Below are 24,914 nucleotides of genomic sequence, written 5' to 3' on the forward strand. Positions count from 1 at the left end.
AATGGTCCTTTTCTAAATCAATACAATTTCTCAAATTTATTTTTTTTTTTCTTAAAGAAGTACTTCTAATCTCTGTCAAAAGGGAGGTGAGGAAAGGTCCTCCCTCCCTTGTAAACACTGAAATACAGATCTGAGAAACCAGGGTCGACACACACAAAAAGTGCATTTTACAAAATATCAACTAAAATATATTTTACATGAATTATGCTTCCATTGAAATTCTACCAGCTGCATTTTCAGGTTCGAAAAAATATTTCCACATCTAAGAGATTTCAAAAGCATTTAAGTTGTGGGCAGTGGACCCTGCCTCCTGGGAGATGAGGGGCCTGATCTCCTGCTGGGTGAGGCTGGGCTCCTTGGCAGCAAGGGCCCAGCACCCTGGGAAAGAGCAGGCTCCGAGGCTGGGTCTCCAGAGCCACCACGGCCCCACCCCACGGCCACTCTGCCAACCTCTCTTACTGCCCCGCCCTCCTGGACTGATGATGCCGTCTTCCAAACAGCTTATTCAATACAAGGGGACCCAAGTTCCTTCCCTTCAGGTTTGGGGTTGGGCCTCCCATGTGTAAATTCACCTCTGAATGGTCCAGGCCTCACCAGAGCCCAATGACCAATCAGGAGCAGCCATCTGCTCAGGGACAGCACAGGGCTGGGGGATCGCTGGGAGTGCCCTCAGGATTCGCTTCCACCTCCCGCCCAACTGTCCTCACCCAGTGCCACCGCCTCAGCCTGCAGGGTCTGTGTCTGCCCCTCCCTAGGGGAGGGGACCCAGTGCTGCGCTCCTTGGCTCCTGCCCCCAGGGTTGTGGCCTGTGGAATCACTCACGAGCATGTGCCCAGCTGCCCAGCGGCGGCCCAGCCACATTCCCTCTCCCCACCAGGCTCCTCTTTGGTACAAATAGGAAAGAACCAGACTGCTCCAGCCGCCACACGGAGTGCCCCAGGGCCAGGGCCAGGGCCTAGTTCTGGCAAGGATAGCAGGGGGCTGAGTCTCCTAATCTACTCTGGGGAGCAGCATGAGGTGAGAACAGGGCCCCTGGGCAACAGGAACAAACTGAAAATGCAGGTCCTTAGCTCCTAGAGTGAGTGGCTGCAGCTCAGCAGGTCTGTGGACTGATACAGTGTTGATTCTCGCTGGGATGTAAATTAGTGCAATCTACAAAAGACTAGGGTAAGAGGTGGCAGGGCAAGGGGAGCCACAGCACTCCTTTGGTTTGATTTCAGGTGGGTGTGGCTTGAAAAGTCATGTGTGAAGTTCTGCAAGAGGTTTCCTAAACCTCCCAAGTGTAAGGCAAGAGGAAAAGTCTTCAATACATCAGGTAGCAATTTTCCTTGCCCCCTGCCCCCACCCCCTCCCAGCTCCCTTCTGCTCTCCCAGACATGACAAACCCCATGTTGATCAGTTAATTTCTGGGAGGCCAGACCTGCTGGGTGGCCTTCACCAGGAGGTGGACAGGAAGCTGACTCCCACAAGGGGGCCACACCCATGACTGTGAGGGCTGGTAACTTGTCCCAGCACCAGGGGCTACTGCAGGGGCAAAGGAGGAATGCCAGAGAAAGGCCCCAAGTCCAGGAAGAGAAAGTCAATGCTCCGGGAGCCAGACTTTGGCTCCCTAGGCCTCAAAGGAATGAGCTCAGAGCTGTGCTAGAATCTGGGAGAGCCTGGTCCCAGGCTAATGGGGAAGCAGCGGGTCACAGTGGGTGAGGTAAAGCTGGCTCCCACTCCCCCCTGAAGGGCCCAGGGGAGGATAAAGAAGGGCCTGGTTTCTGAAGGACCTTCCCCCAATCCCCCCAGGGGCCATGCCCCTAAGGCTTGGCCCAGCCTCAGGGAAGACTGCTTCTTCAGGAGCCTCTGCCCAGGGGACCACAGAGAGGCACCCTGGGCCAAGCTGAGGGCTCTGATCCTTTTCTTATACCCTGGCCTCCCCTTCCCTCCCATAGGGCCCAAACCCATAGGGGCCCCTGCCCTCCCCCCACAAGAGAACCACAGGCCAGCCACCTCAGGCTCCTGTGGCCCCTTAACCAAGTGCTGTGCTTCAAGCAGTGCCCCCTGCCCTGAGCCCCACTTGCCCGTGGGCAGCCCCAGTGTGGGCGTGAGGGGGCTACTGTGGGTTCTTGAGGATGCGGCCATGGCGGAAGTCATAGACATGGCGGCAAAGAAACACCAGCTCAGGGTCCGTGTCCTCGGGCACTGTGCGGTGTGGTGGGGTGGAGTAGTCCGCAGAGGGGGGCACCAGTGCTGTCTTTCGGCTGGGGAGACCCTCGCCTCGACGCTTGGCCATGGCACAGAATCTGCAGTGACACACCATTCGTTGTCTTTACCACAGCTATCTTAGCAGGAAGACCAATTCCTTCCCCACCCTGCCCAGAGGGCTGGGACACCCCCTCCCATCTCCACAAGGGCACTGCCCTCTCTGCCAGCCATCTTCTCTGTCACTGGGGAACCACACCTACTGGGGCCTCCCTGTCAATTCTCCTTGATTTTTTCTGAAAGCAGTACTGTAACCATCCCTGCCTCTGCAACTCTGCCCCAAAGGAGGAACAATTTTTCTTTTTTTCCATAAAAATTAGATGATGGAAGCAGACTGTGGGAAGAAAGTTCTAGGAGGTCAGGCCCAGTGAATCAGATCCCCTTGGGGATCACAGGCAGCCCCCAAATAGCCCGGGGAAGTCTGAGGGGAGAGGCTAGCCAGAGGTACAGGGCACCACCCACCTGCAGTACTCAGCAAAGGTCAGCACGTAGCACTTCTCTTCAATGCAGGCCACACTATTCTGGTCCTGATGTCTTGATGCAAAGACTTCATTCTGCAAAGGCTCAAGGAGAGGGAGGAGGAGGTTGGCTACCAGGGTGGGAAGCACCTAGCTCCAGGAGCAAGGCAGACATTAACCACTCTGCTGGGACTCCTGACCTGAGATAGACAACTCCAGCTAGTGCCCAGAAAGCTAGGGAGCTTCCCTGGAATTTCAGCGTAACTGCTCCTCATCAAGCAGCCCAAGGCATTCCTCCCAGGTCCTGTCCTACTCAGGAGCAGCCAAGTGCCTGCTCCAGCCTCTGACTGACATCAGCCTCCCGACCCCCACCCCATCCCAGCCCAGGGGAGGAGAGGGGAATTGGTGTGCATTCTCCCATTTAGATGAAAAGTCCCAGCAAGGGAAAAAAAAGTAAAAGGGAGCCCAGACCAGGGGTGGAGCAACCCACACACGGCTTGGTAGATACCAAGGGGTGTCAGTGGAGTCTTTTCTCCCCTTCCTCTCCTGCTGCAGACAGTAAAGGTGTGCAGCTCCACCTCCCCCTTCCTGTCGCCAGGAAGACACAACTACTTGCTCCCATTCTGGCACCCCTGCTCTTGGGGGCTCCCTTTCTGCCCCACCTTTCAAGACAAAGGTTACTATTCCCTTCAAAACATGAATTGGGGCAGTGTTGGGAAAAGAGGCTAAAACTCAGGCCTTTCCCCAGGTTCTCTGGTGTCCAAGGTGATGAGTCCAGGGATTTGAATGCCCAGGCTGCCCCTCCCATCCCGCGTTCTCAGTGCCCCAGCCTCTCCGCCGCCAGGCAGCTCACCTCATGCATGCTGGGGCTGCGGCCTCCCTGTAAGTGCTCTGGTCTGTAATACCACAAGAGGCTCATCATCAGCTCTCCTAGGGGGGAAAGAGAAGCAATCAGGGCTTGAGCTGGCAGCTCCAGAGTTACTTAGGCAGGCGGGCTGGCCACCTGCCCTGGAGGCTCGTCCAACTTCAAAGCCTAGGCCAATTCTGCAGGCTCCGGCCACCCCTATCCCCTGCCTTGGGCCAAGTCTGGCAATTCAGTGGCCTAGAATGCTGTTAGGCAGGGAGGAAGGAGGAGGAAAAGGCACTGACAGGTGAGGCAGGGTGACAGGCGCCCAGGCCCCGATGGCTGGAAAGGTTAATGAGCTGATCCAACCCAAGCACAAGGCCGTCTGCAGCCCTGAGCACCAGACAGACGCTGGCTTAGTGGAAGGCAGACTCTGCCAAGGACGCAGGACACTAGTGCCAGGTCGAACTCTAGACAAGGGGTACCTGATTCCGGGTTCTCCCAAAGGGCAGAGATCTTGGCCACATAAGGTGTGGACGTCTTTCGAGGGCCTGACTTGAGCAGGACAGTGTCCCGGACTCGGATCGTCTCTCCATGCCGCTCCACCGCCTGGTAGCTCTTTCGGATGGCTGGTTCCGGTTCATCCTGAGCAACAAACCAATGACACAAACAAGGCTTGTGGGGCCACACTCAGCATGGGGAGGGAGTGACATCCTCTCTGTGCTCTCCTCAGGGCAGTCAAACTGCTGAGGATGGGAGACTGCCAAAGTGGTTTGCACTCTGGCCCCTCCTCCCTGAGCCTGGCTTTCAGAGGCAGGAAAGGGAATCCTCACCGTTGGAGAAAGGAAGAGAAATGGGAACAGGGGTAAGAAAGCGGCTCAAAACTTCTGGGCCTGCACTCTGACCACCACACCCACGACAGCCGGCTCTCGTGCTCCAAGCCCCTAGCACCAGGTAGGTCCTCAAGCTTCCTAATGGACAGTCTGGGTTTGACTCTTAAACCACCATGGTATAAGCGGCAAAGCCTTATCACGGGCAAATGACTTAATCTACTGCTAAGCCTGTTTCCTCGTCTGTGAAATGAGGGTAGTTCTAGGACCAAAGGGTGCGTGCGTACCTCACCGGGCAACGGTGACGATGAAAGCGGATAATGCATGTAAAGTGCTTAGCTCGGTTCTGGCACCTAAGAAGTGCTCGATACATTTCAGTCTACATTCTTTTCATCATCCCAGATGTTCCTGTATCACCAATTTTCTCTGCCTATCCCAATTTCCCCTATACATACTTATACAAAAAGCCTCCAGGAAGTCTTCCACTTTATAATCCAGGATGAGAGGTGAAGACACTTCAGGAGGCTTCCCTAAGAGTCGGTGACAGAGATGGCAGCCACCAGCTCTGACTGACTATGCATTCCGTGACTCCCCAAGGCACAGGGCACAGGATCAGTAGGGGCTGGGGGAGCAGGCTGGGTCAGTGTGATCAGTTCCTGGGGTACAACTGAGCTGGAACCCCTTGTCACTTCTCAGAGTGGCTAGAACCAGGGGTTCCTGGGACCCAACTCACTGCAGGTCCTATGTCCCTACCGCCGCCCTCCCTTCTCCCCATCAGCTGAGAGCTGGCACTCACCAAGACATAGACGGCTTTCTCACAGGCAGCCCCAACGGGCACCCAGCCGTTAGTGCGGCGGCGGCGGCGGCGGCGGGGGCGTGGGCGCTGGACACGAGGCTGCTTGGGGTGGCTGGGCCTGCGGGCAGCCTTGCTCCGCGCAGTGTGCCTACAGCTGGAGCCCGTGCGCAGACCTGACTTGGAGCCGCTAGGAGGCTTGGCGCTCTGAGGGCACGCGCGAGCTACCGTCTGGGGCTCCGAGGTGGGTGTCTGAAGATGGGGGACAGGCTCTGCTGCAGGTGGCACGCTGGGCACAGGGCATCCCAAGAGGGGGTGGGCAGGTGAGGCAGGGTGGCCGGCTTCCGGGAGAGGAAATTCCAGCTGGCCCAGGGACCTGCAGCCTTCTGGAAAAAGGAGAGAGGGGGTTCAGGGCAGGTAAGGATAAGAAGGGAACCCCCGGCCCCTCTGCTTTCAGAGCCTGCTTCTTTTAATTCTAAGTGTGAACCCAAAGGCCACTGAGGTGGCAGGTGAGGTCAGAAGCTGTTAAGGGAGATGATCAGTGACTGGCCAAGGGTTTTTCTTGACCTTGGAGACTGGCCCACAGACATCTCCATCTCCTCTTCTAGCCTGAGAGAAGGGGAAGTAATGGGAATGGCATCTCTAAGCTCTGACTTAATCTTCCTTCTCTAAGGCTTCCACCATACTTAGGAGCAGGGGATCTGGAGTGAGACCAGGATATGAGTCCCAGATCTGCCACTTACCAGCTGTGTGACTTCAGGCAAGTCACTTTACCCTTCCGTGCCTTGCAACAGAAGTAGTAGTTGTGAGTATCATATGGTGTGTCCTAGGTGTTCTCCTATCAACGTATTAACTCTTCACATCCTTACAACAACCCTATGAGGTAGGTACCATTACCCCCATTTTACAATTAAGGAAACTGAGACACAGGGTGGTTACTGGTTTTTCCCACAGTCACGTGGCTGAGGAAGTGGGGAGAACGTTTCAGTCTGGCTCCAGAGTCTGTGCTCAATTAACATGCCATATGGCCTTCCATATATAAAGCACTAAGAACAAGCGCCTGGCACATGGTGCTTACTGGTGTCCCAGGGCAAGGGGCTAAGGGTCTTGGGTCCCACAGGTTAAGTGACTAGACTTAGAGAGTGGTACAGAAGAAAAAGAAAAGCCTAAAAAGAAGCTTGTTCTCATTTCTTAGAGCTCCAACTCATGCGAGAACCTGAAACAACCAGTCTGGCCAGAGTCAACCGGTCTATAAAGTTGTTTTATGGACCCCTTCAAGAAGGGCTGTGCAGGGGAGGGGAGAGCCCTGAGAAGGCCTGGCCCCTCACTTCACCAGCAGCAGGGCAGACCTGCTGACTAGCATGGCTCTGGTCACCTCACTTCCACCCAGGAGCCCGGAAGGGAGCCTGGAGAGGCATGTGAGGACACTCCTGCCAGATTGGGGAAAGAGAGATCACTTAGGGGTGTCTCATCAACTACGGCACAAGACTCTCAGGTGTCTGGATCTTGCCAAGAAGGTAGACACCAAAGCCCAGGCCCTGATGGCAGCCTGTCTGTTCTGAGTGTGCCCACCCGGTCTGCACCTAGCAAGGTGATTCTAAGTCTGAGCATTACTTCTCTTTCAAGGCCTGTATGGCCAGGACGAAGCTGTCCTATTGCAGCTGGTACCCTACCAGGCCTGGTACCCACCACCCCTCCCGTGAATGCTGAACTCGGTTGGCATGCAGATGGTCTGGGTTCCCGCGAAGTAAGGAATTCTAGTTTTCCTCGAGGAAGGCAGAAGGACATGGGAACAACTTGGCAAAAGTGCTAATTTCAGCATCTAACTTGCTACTCAGAGTCTAAGAATGGGCATCCTAGTGGAGAGGGAGGAGAGACACGCCCTGCCCACTTCACCACCACAATGGTACCTAACTGCCATGCCGAGAAACCTCCATAGACAGTGGGGACGGAGCAGGGCTGCTAAGAGCTAAACACGGGCCTCTTTCCTGGGAATCCCGTAGGCTGGGAGCACAAAACTAGAGGAATCCTCCCTTCTCAAAACCCCCGACTCTCCCACGTGGTAGAAAGACGCCAGTGCGCCCCACCCTCCTGGGACACTGCTTCTCAGAGACTCCCTGGTGTACCCCACCTCCAGGAAGGCATACCTGCTGCAAAAGGCATTTTGTAGGGGCAGCCGCCACAGGTAGTGCCGATGTGGGTAAGAGACGGGGGCAACATTTCACAGATGCTGTAGCCATTCACTCCAGTATCCTCACTGGAGCAGTAGCGAGAACCCCACGGAGGGTGCTGGAAGTGGGTGCCCGCGGTGGGCACTGAGCTCGGGGCCAAGAGGAGCCCCGCGTTAGCTGCAGCCACTGGGGAAAGCTTGCCCTCGGGGAGCACGGAGCAGGAGGAGTAGCCCCCACACCGCAGCCCGGCCTGGCTGCAGTACAGGTAGAAGCTGCCTAGCGCAGTGAGCTCAGGCCCACCACACAGGCCACTGTAGTCGGCGGGGTTGCCAGGCATCGGTAGCGGGGAGAGCTGGGGTGCGGGGAAAGAGGGCTGGTGCAGTTCCTGCTTGGGGGCAGGTGACTCCTCGCCTGGGCGCCCGGGCTCCGGCTTCAAGGCTGCTTGCCCACCCATCAGCAGGGGCAGGTGAGGGCGCAGCCCCAAGGGGCTCTCCAGAGCCTCGCTCAGGGGCTGGTAAGGTGGCTGGCTGGATGGCCCATGAGGGGTGGCAGATGGCCATGGCTCCTCGGGGTGTCCTTGCCAGCCGGGTGGGCCTGCAGCCTCCCCAGAGCCAGCCCCCTGCCGGGCCTTGGGATAGTTCTTGCCATTGACCTTGGCCCACTTTGGCCTTGGGGCCCTCAGTGCTGGTGGCTCAGTGGAGTGCCCATCTGCTTCTGGGTGGGCACGAGGCGGCCGCAGGGGTAGCTCCCGCTCCTGGCTCAGCTTTAGGAAGGCAGCTGCATTCAGGCTGGCCAGTCTCTTGGGAGCTGGATCACCATCTCGGCGGGCCCCTTCATCCGGTGCTGGCTCTGGGGACAGGTCCCGACTTCCTCCTCCGAGGTCCCCCAGCCGGGGCCGCTTCTTGGAGGAGGCCCAGCCTCCAGTGACCCGATCACGGTCCCGGCTGCGGTGCGGGTCTCCCCCTCGGCTGCGGCGGGTGCCCATCAGGCTGCTGGTCTCTTCCCGCTCCAGCAGCAGGTTATTGAGGGCCTCGGCGTTGAGGGAGGCCAGGCGCCGCTTGCGGGGCTGGGGGAGGCCAGTGTCCTCACTGGATGGGGCCGGGCTAGGGGGCTTGGGCAGGTCGGGGGGCAGCTCATCAGCCTCATCTGCACTTCGTGGACCAGCCACATTCTCCAGGCGGGTCAGCAGCACTTTGCAGGCCTTGGGCTTCTCGGGAATTAATGGGCGCTTCCGCAGTGGGTAGTTCTTGCGGCGCCCCGTGAGGTGCCCTGGGCTCTCAGGAGGACCTGGCTCCACACCCTCTGCCCCCTGCTCCATACTGCTGCCTTCCATCTGCAGGGGCTCCTGGCGGCCCGTGGGGCCCGAACTCAGCATGGAAAGAGACTTCCTCCGAGTGTGTGTCATGGAGTACCTCCAAGCTGCAGGACATAAGGCAGGCAATGAGAGAAGCCTGCCCTGGCCTGCTTTCTCCCCCACTGCAGCCCATCCCGCATCCCCTGCAGTAACTCTGGCCTGCCCTCACCCCATCTCCAGCTTGGATGTTCCCGGGACCCCCCCCCCCTTCCAGAGTGCAAAGGTCTAGCGGGGTCAGGCTACCAGCAGCTGTGCAAGGACTGGCTGCCCCACTCTCCTCTGAACGAAGCCCCTGGGGACCCTATGGAGCAATGCAAACCCCAGAGCTGGAAGACAGAAGAAGCTGGGGGCAAAGCTCTCGGTTGTCTCCACCTGTTCTTCTCCCACTAGATACTCATCGTAGGACAGGAGGAGACTGTCCTGAGGACACGGAGCCAGGATAGGGGCTTGGGTGGTGGGAGCCCACTAATTCCTTCAAAGACATTATCAGCCCCCTCCCCCTTCTTGAGGCTTCTGAGATTGGCCACAGGAGGATAAGGAGATGGACAGTGAGGAGCTGAGATGAGGAACCTGCCTGCTGGGCCGTGGAAGAGGCAAAGCCCAGCCTGTGAGGACACCTGCCTGGCACATACAGCAGGACAGCCATAACCTGGGTATTGCTGGAAAGCCCCCTCAAGAGTGAAGGGCTGGCTGTGAGGAGCCTGTGGGGGGAGGTCTCAGCCAGTCCGTGGAGCCAGCCCCACCTTAGTTCAGATTCCAAACAGCCCAGTGCCAGTGCCTGGGGGAGGGATGTCAGTAAGGCTGGGGCCAGCATTCCCAGGTAGGAAACCCAGGGACCACACTCTAGACCTGTGGTACAGCTTTAAAGGCCCACCAGCCACTAAGAGCTGGGAAAAGTACCAAATAGAACTAACTCAGGCGACAAACCCAGGCAGCCCTGTTAGTCCTGCCTTACTCCTCAGGACTCCCTCCTTGTAGGCAAGATGCCAGGCAGGGGGCAGGATGGGGGTGAGTCACAGGAAACCCAGAGCCCCAGACAGAAAATGCCTGCGACGAGGCATCATCCCTTAACTTTGCTTAGCAGACACACCCCCACCTCCAACATACCTGGGCCCCCCGGGCACCCTCCCTAAATGAAAAAGGCAGCAGGCTGTGTGCAGGAAGCTGGCACGGCCCAGGCAATGGAGAGCTGAGGGGCAGGGCTGGGGAGACGGACACTGCCGGCATCGGTGGTCAGAGACTACTATGCTGTTCACTCCCTACCTACACCCCAACAAAGCAAGATGCTGCCGAGTAAGGTGTCAGACGGAGCTCTGCCCTCCCCAGCACTCTGCGACCCCTCCTGCCCAGCAAGCATTTCAGCTCGATTTCTCCGCTGCTATTGTTATTCACTCTCGTTCCACCAGAGGAGTTGGGAGCAGTCCCTGCAGGGCCAGGATTTAACCCTGAAAGTCCTAAGCCTGAGGACTCCCAGGGAATCCAGAGCCCCTTCCAGTAGCTCCTGTGGCCTTGAGCCAGTGGCTGGGGTCACTGGGTACCCTTCTACCCTCTCTCCAGAGACATGCCACACTAGTTGAGAAAGAGTGCTCCAAAACCCAGGCTGAGGGCAGCGGGGGTGTCCCTCACCCGTGAGAAAGAACTTGGAAAACTGGAAAAGGGAGGCAGGGTGCCAGGCATTGCTCTGGCCACGTGCGGGGACCTGCATACCCAGAGACCAGGCCCCAGGCAGGACAGAGTCACAGAGGCAAATCCATTCATTCCTGAAGCACAGACTCGAGTGCTCCTGAAAAACCCCAGGCATCTGCTAGGCTACCTAAGACTCTTTCTTATATCAGGGTGTCCACCCATCCCTGATTGCTCAGCACGCTTATTAGCAATGCCTTTTTTCACTCTCAAAAGAATCCCAGTTGCTTATAACCCCAGGCCCTTCCCTCAAGGGCAGGGCACCCCTGTGCCAGAGGTGAAGGAGCAGGGACAAGGAGAAGCACATCCGTATTTCCTAGGGAAGCCTGCACCCAGCCCTCCCCCACCCCCAAAGGGCCTGGAGAAGGAGGACAGTGAATAGACCACAGAGCTGAGCAGGGGCCAAGGCCCCTCAACAGGCCCCAAGTTACCAGAGGAGTCAGGCCTGGGAATGGCCGGTGGCCAAGGCTGAGGTCACCTGGGCTTATGGTCTTTAAGGACATGGACGCCAAGCAGAGTAAGGAGGGGTGTATGGGAAAGGGAAAGCGAACACAGGGAGGTGTTTCCAAGCCTGGCCAACGAAGAGCTCTTAGCAGACCATGGTCCTTGGTCTGCCCTCGCTTCCCCCCACCGTCAATTTGCTGGTAGACTTGCTACATGGATGGATGGCCCAGGGATTCTGGGATACTTGGTCCCACTCAGTCTTTCCCTTGCAATATGAAAATGATTAGGAGGAAAGCCTTCCACTTTCGGGAGCCTGTCCCCAGAACCTGGGAATTTGTTCCCGGCAGAGTATCTCACTCTTTCACCTCCCTCTTAGTCCCTCAGAGACACCCACTGTGCCTGAGGCTGATGATCCCAGGAAGCTTCTAAATCACAGGGTGCAAGTCACATTTTCAAATCAAGCATATGGGTCTCCTGCTAGCCTCTCTTGAATTTGCCAGATCCCGTCACCTGCAGAACTCCTAGCTTTCACGTGGTGCCTAAGGCAGCAACATCACTCACGCTCCTGAGGAGAGGCTGGGGACTCTGCTGCCTACCGCGCTGCACTCCAGGCTGAAGAGAGTCAGTGAGTCATGCTTTGAAGCCAGATGGACGTGTGAGAACTTCGGCAGCAGCTTTTCCCTGGGGTGGGGCTGGGTGGAGGGGCGCCCAGCCTGCCAGGGCCCCTCCAACCTGCAGGGGTGGCCCAGCTCAGTGGGGGAAGAAGATCCTGGGAGAGCAGGAGGTTTGGTTCCCATTCCAGCTCTGCCAACCATCCTGCTGTCCTGTCCCTCCCACTTACACACCAGCTCAACCAGGAACTTTCTACCACTACCAACAGACAACACTGCCTTGCTTCTCTCAGACTACCCTCCTCTTCCCTGGGAAGCCCTGTCCTCCCAGGGGCAGATAGTTCAGGCACCCTCGGGAGAAGCTTCCTAGGAGGGACTCCCCAGGGCTTCTTAGAGCTCGCCTAGACCATGTCAAGCAAGCCCTCACTGAAGAAAACCAGTCTGAAGCACAGTGGCCGGCCGGTGGTCCTCCGAGCCAAAGACCCAATGAATCACAAGTTGAATCCAAAATCACAAGCCTGACCAGGGCTGGGAGAAGTCATCTCCACAGAAACAGAAAAGGAGGGAGGCCTTGTCTTTTGCCCTCAAGCTGCAGCAGCACCTTAAACGTAGCCCCCACAGGCCACCAGGGCCAGTGGAGGACACCCAAGGTGCTGTGTGCAAGGGCAGGTCAAAGGCCTGGAGGAGATGGGCTGTGGGCACCAGAGGGCAAACAAGGGCAAGGGTGGGGGCCTGGATGAGCAGGTCGAGACCAGATCACTCCCCCAAGCAGAGGCTGCCCTGGGACAGAAAGAGGCCCTCAGCCTTGGCCATGGCTCTCCCTAACTTACCCAGCTCTAGGCCATACCCACACCCCCATCATTAGGGGTTCAGGACCCAGGGCTCTGTCCCACTGCTCTTCCTGAAACCTCTCATAACCACTGCACTTGAAATTTTGCTTTTCAGGCTTTTTGGTTTATTTGTAATGGGAGGGAGTACTGTGGGGGGGGCGGTCTTAGGTAAGAGCAGACCACGTGGTCCCCTGGGTGAGGGTCAGGAAGGGCCCTGACCCAAGCCACCTCCCTCCAATTACACCTAAAGCCACACAGTGGGCACCAAGTAAGCACTGCCCACTTCTGCAATCTCTCTTGGAATAAAATAACCCCCTCCGCCACCCCTCAACGGAATAATACTTTTTCACGAACACTGAGTTTCTTGAATCTGCTATCAGAGAAGAAAAGCAGCAAGAGCACAAAGGCAAGCTCCTGTTCTTTTAAATTTAGTTGATGTTACTTCATGGTAAAACAGAGAGGTGAAGCTGCTGAAATTCTTGTGATAAAGCCAGATAAAGATGCAGCTGGTATCTCTTGAACCCCCCAGAGCTGGTAAAATGGAAACAGCCAAAGCTTTAAGTCAGCCAGACCTGGATGCAGCTCTGGCCCTCATGAGCAACTTACCTAACTTTGCTGAACTTCAGATACCTCATCTCAAAGAGACACATCAGAAAGAACTTTACTTAAGAGCGGTGGCAAGAATGACACTAGGGACCATGCAGGAGCCTAGCAGAGTAGGAACCGGGCAGGCCAACATCCTGGGGATCCCCCTCTTTCAGACCCACAGACAGAGGAGGGCGGCCTGCCCTCGGCCCTCGAATCCCCACATTAGGAGTCCAGAGCCACCAGGGGTGGTGAGAAATCTGAAAACGCAGCCTGTACCTGACCCCTGCTCTGCTACCGTTCCATTGAAAACACCCGAGTGTCCACCTGGGGAAACACAGCAGTGCCACCCCTATCCCACTTGGGACCCAGTATGGGGTGAACTCTGGGGGATTCGGTTTACAATGCAGCGAAGAGGGCAGGGGCAGAAACTGTATCCCACAGACCCTGAATAACAGCTCCACGCCTCCAAGAAACAAGAAAGGCGAGATCTTCAGATGCTAAAGGCCCAGGGGATGGGGTCAGAGGGCACTCGCTCTGCCTGCTGCTGCCATCTGACTGCAGCTTCAGTGCAGGCTCCCAGAGAGAGCAGAAGCCTTGGCTCCAGCAGCTCAGAGCTCAAGCCCCAGGGTACTGCCCCGAAGAGAGGGCCTCCCTGGTGCCCATTCAGCCTCACTTGCTGTGGGTACTCAATTCACTCTGCAGTCAGGCTGGGACCCTACAAACACCTGGGCGCCTGACCAAAGGGAACTGGCCTGACCTGTCTGGATGCGGCTTGTTTTATAGACTGCCCTCGGGTCGTGGCCATCTGAGGAGCTGGGCCCGCCTGCCCCGGAGGCACCAAGCCTATCTCTGCCTGTCACACTTCACACTGGGGGCTCCCAGGAGCCCAGAGAGGCAGGAGCAGCAGTGCGGGGGAAGGCCCACCCCCACCCCACACAGGGTCCGGTGCGGCCACCAGCCCAGTCCCACAGCCGGGCCCCACCTTTGGCTACTCCTGTCCACGCTGAGCATCCCAGCGGAAGCGCCCACACACACAGGCCCAGAGCTACACCCGAGAGTCCAGAACCTCCACGTACTGCTGGCTCTGGACCCAAGGCCAGATAACACACCTCTTGTTAACTGTAAAAGAACATGAATCTCTGTGGGGAGAGAGGGGAGCTTTAACTCAGACTATCAAATGAACCTCTCCATTTTACATTAGAATTGCAATTAAGTACAGGAATATAGTAACAGTAAATATGGTGGAATCTCCTTCACCTTCTCACTGGAAACAGCCAGTTCCTAGTCTCAGGGCAAGGCCCTTCCTGCAGGTAAGGGGCTGAGAATGAGGGAGACAAGACTTACCCCTGGGACCTAGAAGTCAATATATACACACAGACCCCTGAGCGAGGACAGTGGGCAGAGAACACTGTATTTTAGTCATACCACAGTGCTCTGCTCTAAGAAACTCAGACCTGACAAATTAGAAGGTAATCATGTGCAATACAAAACTAGTCTGTAGAGGCTTTCTCTAAAGGCACATGTCCCTACTGAAGGCAACCTACCTTCCCCCAGCTTCTTCCCAGTGCCCAGCTCCTGTGTGCACGGGGCAGACCTCTACGTGCAGGTGTCGGTCCAGCTAAGCCAGAGCACCCGTCGCTCACTCCCAGGGACATGGCACCTCTTATGACCTTTGCTCATTCAGCCAACGTTTGCTGGCCCCTCACCACAGCTCAGCAAGGCAAGACCCACACGGGGCTGGAAGCCACTTTGTGCCACTGCTAATCCGAAGTGGGCTTGGTCGATGGCTTGAACTTCTCTGAGCCTTGGTTTGCTTACCTACACAGCAGGGTTGTTATGAGGATCAAGTTAAATAAGAATGTGTGTCAAGTGCCTAGCAGAGTGCCTGGTATACAGCAGGTGCTCAACACAAGCTCATTCTTTCCCCATACATGTCAAGTATCAGGCTAAGTGCTGAAGAAAAATGCAAAGCAGACTGAGGAACTGGAGCTTGGGCTGGTAGGAAGACAGAGGACAAGACAGTGTGACAGGGCTGTGACTGAGGGCTCGGAGCTCGGTGCAGAGCTTGGCTCCATGGCAGCTTCCCAGAGGGCACAATTGAGCCAGGACTTTCAGACTCTTACTGAGGGTCTACGGTTTACTTCTTTCCAGGTGTACTAAGCCCAACGGGAAATGGGCAGCACTTTGAGAAATGTGCTTCCTAAACATTTGGAAAGGGCGGGAGACAAATGCAACTTTCCCCAGACTCACCACCATTGGCTCCATAAAGGATTACTCCAGGCTGGGGGACAGGGAGTGCCAGGCTAAGGATCCCTCAGACCCTCCCACCCAGACTCCACAGTGCACAGACCAGGCCAGAAGCAAATCTCCTCCTGGAGCAGGACCCATTTGCTCCCAGCAGTTAAAGTGTGGGAAAAATAAAGCAGGAACAAGGACAGGGAACCTCAAGGCTCAGCAACAGGTCAACCAGGAGGAAACCTCGTGTACTGATGCACCGTTCTTCAAAAAACACAACAGCTCACCAGCCTGCTCTGGGCACCTGCCCAGGAGTGGCAAAGGATATGTGCCGGTTCAACCACGAGGACACTCCAGGAACCAGTAACTTAGATTTCTAAGATGGCTTGCCGTTGACTGGAGGTGCAATCTCTTGTCCTGAACACAAGAAACTGGCTAGCCAGGCCAACATGGGAGCTCTGCCCTTAGCCTCCCCAGCAAAGTGCTGACCTCCTGAATGAAACAGCCATGAGGAACAAGACCCAAGACCAGGGCTTCCCAATACTCCCACAGCGCGAACAGAAACACAGGCAGCCAACCTGAATGTCTCACGCCTAACCAATTAACTGTTTAGTAACACCCCCATTATGCAAGCTCTGCAGGGACAGGCGGGCTCTGCCTTCCTTACCAATAAATCTTATCCACAGGGCTTAGTAAGAGCTTATTGAACAAATGAAGATCTGGGTGCCCACCTGCTCCATCCCATATAACATTGCCACCCTAGACTGATGGCACAACTTACAGCCCAGAGAAACTCTGACCTCCCAACTATCCCTCATCCCCAGGAGTCCACCTTGCCTCTTCAATATAATCTAGAGTTCAATAGGCTACTTTAGGAATTCTCTCATACTACACAGCACAACCTTCTTCCACTACTGTCCTCTTTCTTCTCTCTCCCAACTTGCCCAGCTATCTCAGGAGAATATTCCTCTCGTTCCACTTACTTCTTACAGTCACCGTCACTCTCATTCATCCTTGCCACCCCCCACTCCCGGTGGCTGATATCATCTCACCCTAACATGGAGAAAACAGAGGCACAGAGAGGCAGAAGAACCTGCCCACACTCCCACACCATCGAGGGCAGAGGCGGGGCGGCTGGTGTCAGTCCCCAAGCCCACGCCCCAAACCGCAACACAGGACGGCTGCTGAGTCACAGACCAACATTCGAGATCAACTTGCATGTGCAATTCTGCTTCTCTGTGCTGTTTTAATTATTGGCATTAACACATTATTAGTTTTTCCTGATTTTTCACCACAAAAGAACTGAAAATGTACTACGATTAAAAGCCATCTATATACTGGCCAGGGAACATAAACATAATTTTACAAACTGTTTCTACAGAAAAGTCTGCTCAAAGTTTCCAATATGCTCTTAGATGCACTTCTGAAACAAACCCATTTTATATCCTCGAAAGGGGTAAGGGCTACAAAGACATGTTTTCTTGATTTTAACAGTCAATCCAGGAAAGGAGTCTACAGACTGCCCCCCCACCCCATGCATCTAACCACGTCTCAAATCAGATGAAATCTCCATGACGGACTGCAATGAAGACTGAAATTTGGTCATCACACTCCAAACAGCCATCTTAATATGTGAAGACATATTACCTGACCTCTTGGCTATCTCTTTGGGCCGAATAAGTCCAAGTCCTTCCAATTTCTCTGACGATTATCTCTCACAGTCATTTCATCTGTTTTACAATTCTTTTCTACACTTTGTCCCAACTCTGTGAACGCCTCCAGGCACAGAGCAGGGGACACCCCTCACTACTGAGGAGGGCCTGCTGACCCTGACTACAGTGGAACGGTGACTCCATCTTCCATTCTGGCATACACGTCAGGATATCCTGGCATCAAGCAACACCCTAATACCTTTGCTGTGGTATCTGTGAAGATCCTCTAAAAACTAATTCACCTCTAGGGAATTCCCTGACCGTCCAGTGGTTAGGACTTGGCGCTTTCACTGCTGAGGCCCGGGTTCAATCCCTGGTAGGGCCACTAAGATCCCCCAAGCTACAAGACACCGCCAAAAAAACAGTAATAATAATTATTCACCTCTAAACCACCTGGCCGGATGAGAATGTGATTAACAAACTGAATTTTCCCCAAACATTTAGATAGGCAGCTGCCGTTGGAGAAGGGCCACCCCTCTCCTCTGCAGGTAGGAAACTGAAAGAGCTGCATGTAAGGAGGGCTGGGGCCCAAACAGGCACTGAAGATAGAAGGGAAGTATGGGGTGGTCAGTACCACTCCAGGTGAGACCCTGGGGTCACAAGAGGCAGAGACACACCAGGTGTCTTAACACACCAGGTGTGTTAAAGCCCCCACCCCCATCCCGCAAACCTACTGGAAAAGAAACATAAGAAAAAAGATGTAGACCTCAAGTTTCTGCCTGGCATTGATCCCGTTAACTAAGACGAGTCACTTGTCATTTTTTCATTCAGGTAACTTGGTTACGGTGCCTCAGAAATAAGTTCCTATTTCAAACCTTAGAGGGGCTGAGAGACAAACCCATTCTTTTATTCCTGGTGCCTGCAGAGGATCTCAAGGGCAATGTTATTATTATTGTTATTATTACTGGTGCGACGCTGAGACAGGTTAATAACCAACCATCTTTGCAGGTGTTTCCCACTGGGAAAAATGGAATCTGGATGAAAATGCTTCCCGGGACATCACACAAAGTCCTGGATGTGACTTTCCCCTGAGGCCTGCTCACCAAACCCACCACAGTCAGATCCCCAGCCACTAGACCAAGTCGCCTAGGGCTGGACACCAATCCCTCCACCGCAACCCCAGGGCCAGGCTAGTACTCAGCCACTCTGCAAAGCCAGCTCAGTGGAGCCAAGGGCACTCGTCTGGCCCTGAGCAGGTCGCCTGCAGCCTCGGTCTCACGGCCACTGCTGCTGCTCCTCCTCCTCCCTATTAGCCGGTTTACTGCTCATTAGTGGCAGTACCAGGAGGTGAGCAGGGGAAACATAAAGGAGCTGAAATTCAAACCAGTCTATTTTACTCCAGTTAGGTGCCTCCCCTAAACACAGGCAGGATTTCATCATCCAGGACCTCCCTATCCCCTTTTCCGGGGAGGTCGAAGCAGCCTGAAGGGTGAGGCGCTACAGAATCTCAAGACCCCAGGTGCCAGGAGCCTATGCTTCTAATCATCACAGGCTCTTGACTGCATGCTGTATTGTCCACCTTTTCAGGGTTAGCAGGCACTTCCAGCCATGAGGTGGCCTATCACGTCAAGGCCAGGGACCTGCAGAGCAGGAGTGCTGGGGCTGCCCTCCGTGTCAAAGCACACTCTTCTTGTCTCTCCAAAGTCCCCAGCACAATGGCAAGTTCACAAAGGAAGTGAGCCCTGCCAGACTATGCTAGCAAATTCCCATAAATACTCAGGCTGGGGTAGTACTGCTTATGTAAAATGCTTCCCCATTGAGAGATGCTGCTTTATTTACATTCTTCACAACCCATTCATAAAAAGGAGGCCCTTTAATGTTGGGGTTGTTCGTATAATGCTCCATAAACCCGGCAGCTTCAACTGGCGGCCTTAGTTCAACACTGGCAACTTCTCAACTCGAGACATCTTCCCCTTAAGGTTTTTTTTTTCTCTTTAATGACACCTTGCGACAGGGCGCTGAGGCCAGATGTTGCCGGAGCAAGGCCAAGAGGAGTAAGAACAGATAAAATGAAAACACACAAGTCCTCCTGAATGCTGGGACAGAGGTGGGGAGGAATGAAAATAAAGAAATCGAAAATCCCCACAGAACTCCAATGTGAACTCTGTATGCTGGGAGGCTTAATCCCTTCCAGGTTTACTGAAACTTCCTTTATGGATGTCAAAACGCTCCCCAACTTACACCTCTATGTACCAGACACAGTGTGGAGGGGATTTTTTTTTTTTTAACCCCAAAGGAAACGATAGAAAAAGGCTCTTTTTGGTTTTTAATCTGCATTGTGGGTGAATAAAAAAAGCAGAAATTTTCTCTGCTTCTTTGTAAAAGTGTTCCAGGGGCTGCTAGATCCAAGAGGGGCACAATTTGCTTAGAGTGGAGAAACTCAGACCATCCTCAGAAAGAGAGGAAGGGCCGGGTTCTAGGACACACAGCACAAACAGCCCAAGCAGCTGAGAAGAGAGGCCAGGAGATACATTCTGAGGTAACCTGTCTCCTGCTACTGTAGAAGCAAGGAGGAGAGAAGTAGTGCGGATTTTTTTTTTTAATTGACGGGGGAGCGGTCTGCATTGCCATGGCAACTGTGAGGGGTGGCATTCCTGCTTGGAAGGGAAATGCTGGTCCATTAATCATCAAACTGGGGCACAAAAGGGAGGTTTGGGGGAAAGGGGATGGATGCAGAATTTATTTTTTCAATGTCTAGACTCAAACCAGTCACCAGTCCTCTCTCCCATTTCTCCCATGGCCCAGGGTTGGTGGTAAACAAAAACGGAAGTTCCAAGAGAGCTGGGATCATAAGCTGTCCTTTCTGATGGGTCCAGTGTGGGACTGATGGCGCCTCCCATATCAGCGATGCCTCTATAAACAACTCCTCCAACATCAGTCCCCAAAGCCCTGTCCACACGCCAGACCCAGGAATCTTCCTTTTCTGTTCTCGGAACCGTGTTTTCTCCCCCATTTACACCCAGGATTGAGAAGGGATAAAACATATGGATTCATTTAGCATGGACAACAAGGAAAATTGCATAAGAGCAGCAAAGCCGGGTAGCGAGAATGGCCTGGTAAGGTAGGAGGAAAACAGGATTACAGTCCTTTTCCAATTCATGTCTATATGGTATCATGTGAGCAATCCACAGGACAGACTCTTCACCAGCTGGAATATCAGAAGCAATCATTTGCTCCCCATGCTAAAGTACCCCAAACACACCCTATGTATATGCCTTAAAAAGGTCAGAAACCGCCAAGGACTCCTATACTAGCATTTCTAGGGAAACAGAAGGGAAGGTTTCCCTTCCGCTCCCACTCAACTAAGCAGCCAACTGCATTTATTCATTCAATAAAAACGATGTGCACAGCACTATACCAGAAATCCTAGAATACTCACACACACACAAAGGTTTAATACTCACACTGTCCTTGTCCTTAAGAAACTTCCAACTGACAAAAGCACTCAAGAAGACACCATGTTATAAAATCCAGGGTCACAATCTCAGAGGCAAGCAACGCTGGCCTGGAGTGGTCTGAGATGAAGGATGAGAGTAGGGTTCAGGCAGGAGAAGAAGAAGGCAAGGGGCTCCTAACTGGGGACAACTGGCAAAATCAGCAAGAGCAAAGATGCAGGGAGATAAACATGCACAGCGCAGCATGGCTAGGGGAGAGCCTTAAGGGACACTGTCTAGGATGAGACTGCAGGAAGAGGGGAGTCACTGCAAGTTTGTGGGTAGGGGAGTGACATGGGGAAAGGAGTGCTTTACAAAGAATTATCTACCAGCTGTGTACAGAATGGATCAGAAGGGCCAGAGGAAGCAGGAGGGACAGGGAGGTCATGACAACAACATAGGCCTGACATGGGAACAGCAGGGCAACAGAAAGGAAGAAAGGGAGGGAGATATTAAAAAGAGAGAAACTCTTCACTGGCTAAACTCTCCAGAGCAAACCCTCTTAAACACTTGATCTGACTGACATGAGTCTCCTGCCAGGTAAGAGCCTGTCAAAGAGGGAATCATTGTTTTGGCCATTCTCCTTTAGGCTCTGGTGGCCAGACAGGTCACCCCCTTCTGACTGCCACCAAAGGAAATCACATACATACTGGAGAGCCCCTCAGGAGACACAAAGACCTTGAGATGCTGCATCATCCTATGGATCTTAGACACACAATTAAATTCTCTCAGAAAATACTTTAGTCTCCTGCATGAGGTAATACCTCTCTTTCCCACAAGCCTCAACTCCACCCAGGCTGGGGTCTAGACCCTCCTGGGGAGGGAGATGGAGGGTGGCCATGAATTAACTCCATGCTCAGACTAAGCAAGGGTGACAGGCGGTTTTCCCAAGGAGGGATTACAGTCAACCACAGCTGGGAGCAGCTCATAACCAAAACCTTCCTGGGGTAGGACCCAGATTTTAGCAAATATCTACATTCTAAACACCCTAAGTCTCCCTGTTTTTGTGGTCCCAACTCTTCCATTAAGTATGGGATCACAGGAGCTCTGAGTGGGTTTTTACATATGCAAAAACAGCATCCAGCTTAGAGCTGGTAACTGGTGGGGTTAGAGGCACTCATGGCTTAAGCCACTGGTTCCCAAATGTCCTCTACTTGGCCAAGGACAGTGGTGTTCCTCCAGGACATGTGGTGTCTCTGGGGCCCTTTTCTCCTTTTTGCAGAAGGCATGGGGGTGGAAAAGGTGGGAGGAAAGTCTCTCAGGTGATGGAAAGGAAACCTTTTTTATTTAATAATTAAATTCCTGCCTGGGTTTATAAACTCAGCTTCTCATTTCTCTATGTGAGTACCTTCTTTCGCTAAAGAAAAGTGCTGAAGGCAGTTATCCATGGATTGCTGGAGCACTTCTGGGAGATATTTCCTAGTCCCCAGTCCAACTGGTCTTCTGCTCTCTTAAGACTAATGACAATGGGCAACTGGGAGATGTCCCAGGTGGGATTAACCCTCTGCCTGTGGACAGAGTCTTCTTGCTGAAACCCCTCAGTCCTGGCAGGCTCTAGAGCTGCTCACCGGACTCTCTCCTGGTGAGTCCAGCAACCCGGTCGCCACCGTCCAGGCCCACCATGTGCACACCCCCACCTCTGCCCCTCTGCCCCACTGGGTCGACCCCACTCTTCCCAGAACAGCGAGGTGATCCGAGACTTGAGCCGTGAGCCAGTGCCGCAGCTCCTCCCGGCGGTCGTCCCGGCCCCCGCAATCCCCAGGGCAGAGTCCGGCCCGGTCGCCCTCCCCTCGGGGTGGGTGGCTCGGACCCGCTCCCCTCCCCGACGCCACCACCTGCGCCCGCTCCGGCGCCGCCTTTGTCCGGCGCTTCGCCGCCAAGCGGGCCCCTCGGGCCCGACCTGACCCGGCCCCCGGCCCTGGAGGAGAGACGACGAGGCAGGCAGGGCCAGGCCCGGCCGCGAGCACTGGGTCCCGCTGTCACTTAGAGGCGGTCTGACAACTTCGATCCCCCCGCCCCACCTCGGACTCGGCCGCTGCTCCGCACGGTCCCCGCCGGGCCTCCCGCGGCCCACACTGGCTTCTCGAACCGGTTCCCTTCCCTCTCCGGCGCCTCCCTTCCTTCCAGTCCGATCGGGTCCGGTCTACACTACCCCCCGCCCCGGTGTGGCCCCCATCCCCTGCCCCCCATCCAGCAATAACCGGTCAGCTCCCTGCGCGGGAGGGCGCCCCCGACCCTGTGCTGGCGATCCCGCGGCGCCGCCCCCAGCCGCGGCCCCTTGCCTCGGGGACCGCGATGGGGGGAGGGGGCACGGGGGGGCGGGGGCCTCGCCGCCCGCGCACTCGGAGGCGAGCCGGCTCTGCCTCGGCAGAGAAACGACCGGCGTCCTCCCGCCCTCCGCCGCCCGGGACGCCCGCGCCGCCGCCGCCCGGCCAAGCTGCCACCCTGCGGCCCCCACCCACCCCGCCCCCAGCCTGCGAAGCGGGCGGCCCCCGGGGGCTGTCACCTCGAGGCGCTCTGCACTCCCCGATGGCGGGACCGTGGCGCCGGACCCGGGGGAGAGAGGCGGCACGAGCGAGCGGGCGGCCGCACCTGCTTCGCGTCGTCCGTCCGTTCGTCCGTCCCTTCCCGGGCTGGCGGGGGCGGCGGCGCGGCGCGCTCGGTGGGGCGCGCTGACGGGAGACCGGTCCTCTCCCCTTTACTCGTCTGCCTCCCTCGCTCGCTCCCTCCCGCCCGCTCGCCCCTTCCCCCCCTCCTCGACCGCGGCCCCTAGCTCACCGGGACGGCGGCGCGGACGGCGCGGCTCTGGGCTCCCGCAGGCCCCGGCCGGGCTGGAATCCGGCGGCTGGAACCCCCCGGGGGCGCTCAATTCCCGGGCTCCACGCTGCTGCGTCAGCGCCTCCTCCTGGGGGCCGGGGCCGGGCGGGCGGAGCGGGGGCCGCGGCCGGGCGGGGCCGTCGGGGGGGCGGGCGCGCCTGGCCGGGGCGGGCGGACGGCGGGGGCCGGACGGGCGGGGCAGGCAGCCGGACGGGCGGGCGGCGGGGGCCGGGCTCCGGGATCCGCTACGCCGCTCGCGGTTCCCCCACAAACTCCCCGAGAGCGGAGCCTCCGCCGCCCTCCTTCCTGCTTCCTCGTCCCCAGCCAATCAGCAGCGCGCCCCTCGGCCAGCTCCGCCAATCAGCCGCCCCGCCCTGCGCTGGCCCCGCCAGCCAATCCGGCCCTCGGCTCCCCCTCCCGGTCTCCAACCAATCAGAACCGTGGGTCGGTCGTCCCAACGCAGGGGGCAGCACGAGGCGGCCGCGGGAGGCGGTGCGGGGAGTGGTGGGGCCTGGGGGGAGGGGTACGGTGCCAAGGGTGGTGGAGGGGGCGGTTTTCTTTGCCGGCTTCTTGGATTTTCTCTTCGTCTCCAGAACATGAGCCCGTATCCCATGGTGACCCGACCCTGGAGCCCCAATCCCCTAGCTGCTACCCGGCCCCCCCCGGGAAATCTAATCTTCCCCCCGCCCTGGCCGTCACCTCTCTACATCCCTCGTCCCCCTTCTCCTCTCCAGCACCCAGTGGAGAGAACTGCGAGCCAAGGAACACCCCCACGCTCGCCAGCGGCTGCTGCCCCCAGGGCAAGGCTTCGGGAAGACCAGCCGAAAATCAAGCGAGGACAACCCCCCTTTCCTGCAGAAAGGGCCCCAGACTCCAACGAAAGGGCCCCGACTGCTGAGAAGCCCCTCCCGCCCTTGCCTCATCTTTCCGACTTCCCTGCCTGCCACGTCTCCTTTCCTTTCAAGCAAGGTCGGTCCTGGCTCGGTAACCCCTCACCCGCATCTCTTTTTCCTCTTTCTCCCCTTCACCTACCGCCCCCCACTCCAGCTCCTAATTCACCCTTCTCAGAAGAAGAGTGTGGAACCCTCATCCATTTCCAGCCGACAGCAGAGCCTGGTCTGTGAGTCCTTGACACCCACACACCCTCTTCCACCACCGCGGGGAACATCAGAGCTCTCCGGGGGAGGGAGGAGGGGGTGGGCAGCCTGCCTTCCTTCCAGTCCGATCGGGTCCGGTCTACACTACCCCCCGCCCCGGTGTGGCCCCCATCCCCTGCCCCCCATCCAGCAATAACCGGTCAGCTCCCTGCGCGGGAGGGCGCCCCCGACCCTGTGCTGGCGATCCCGCGGCGCCGCCCCCAGCCGCGGCCCCTTGCCTCGGGGACCGCGATGGGGGGAGGGGGCACGGGGGGGCGGGGGCCTCGCCGCCCGCGCACTCGGAGGCGAGCCGGCTCTGCCTCGGCAGAGAAACGACCGGCGTCCTCCCGCCCTCCGCCGCCCGGGACGCCCGCGCCGCCGCCGCCCGGCCAAGCTGCCACCCTGCGGCCCCCACCCACCCCGCCCCCAGCCTGCGAAGCGGGCGGCCCCCGGGGGCTGTCACCTCGAGGCGCTCTGCACTCCCCGATGGCGGGACCGTGGCGCCGGACCCGGGGGAGAGAGGCGGCACGAGCGAGCGGGCGGCCGCACCTGCTTCGCGTCGTCCGTCCGTTCGTCCGTCCCTTCCCGGGCTGGCGGGGGAGGCGGCGCGGCGCGCTCGGTGGGGCGCGCTGACGGGAGACCGGTCCTCTCCCCTTTACTCGTCTGCCTCCCTCGCTCGCTCCCTCCCGCCCGCTCGCCCCTTCCCCCCTCCTCGACCGCGGCCCCT

General features: G+C 56.7%; 1 protein-coding gene across 2 annotated transcripts; it reads right to left on the bottom strand.

Annotated features, from left to right (window-relative positions):
* BAHD1 (bromo adjacent homology domain containing 1) lies at window positions 1–23,163 on the bottom strand. 2 transcript variants are annotated; one of them, XM_024118395.3, is made up of 7 exons: window positions 23,013–23,163; window positions 7,320–8,762; window positions 5,176–5,558; window positions 4,035–4,194; window positions 3,559–3,635; window positions 2,710–2,801; window positions 1–2,288 (listed from the first exon to the last, which is right to left on the bottom strand). In XM_024118395.3, the coding sequence occupies exons 2-7, from the start codon at window positions 8,746–8,748 to the stop codon at window positions 2,099–2,101; spliced, it is 2,331 nt and encodes a 776-aa protein (XP_023974163.1). In that variant the 5' UTR covers window positions 8,749–8,762; window positions 23,013–23,163; the 3' UTR covers window positions 1–2,098. The 2 variants fall into 2 exon arrangements, with proteins under 2 accessions (XP_023974163.1, XP_023974162.1); XM_024118394.2 differs by having other exon boundaries at window positions 2,710–2,810.
* Window positions 23,164–24,914: the final 1,751 nt, after the last annotated feature.

The sequence above is a fragment of the Physeter macrocephalus genome, chromosome 11, assembly GCF_002837175.3.
Source record: "Physeter macrocephalus isolate SW-GA chromosome 11, ASM283717v5, whole genome shotgun sequence".
Lineage (NCBI taxonomy): Eukaryota > Metazoa > Chordata > Mammalia > Artiodactyla > Physeteridae > Physeter > Physeter macrocephalus.

Bases quoted from the DNA above. Each gene is read 5' to 3' on its own strand.
- BAHD1 (XM_024118394.2), bottom strand. From the start codon at position 8,748: ATGACACACACTCGGAGGAAGTCTCTTTCCATGCTGAGTTCGGGCCCC. The intron at 3,636-4,034 runs GTACCCCTTGTC...TTTCCCCCCTAG, and splicing joins TTGGGAGAACCCGGAATCAG to GAGAGCTGATGATGAGCCTC. The intron at 2,289-2,709 runs GTGGGTGGTGCC...GTGTCACTGCAG, and splicing joins ACCTTTGCTGAGTACTGCAG to ATTCTGTGCCATGGCCAAGC.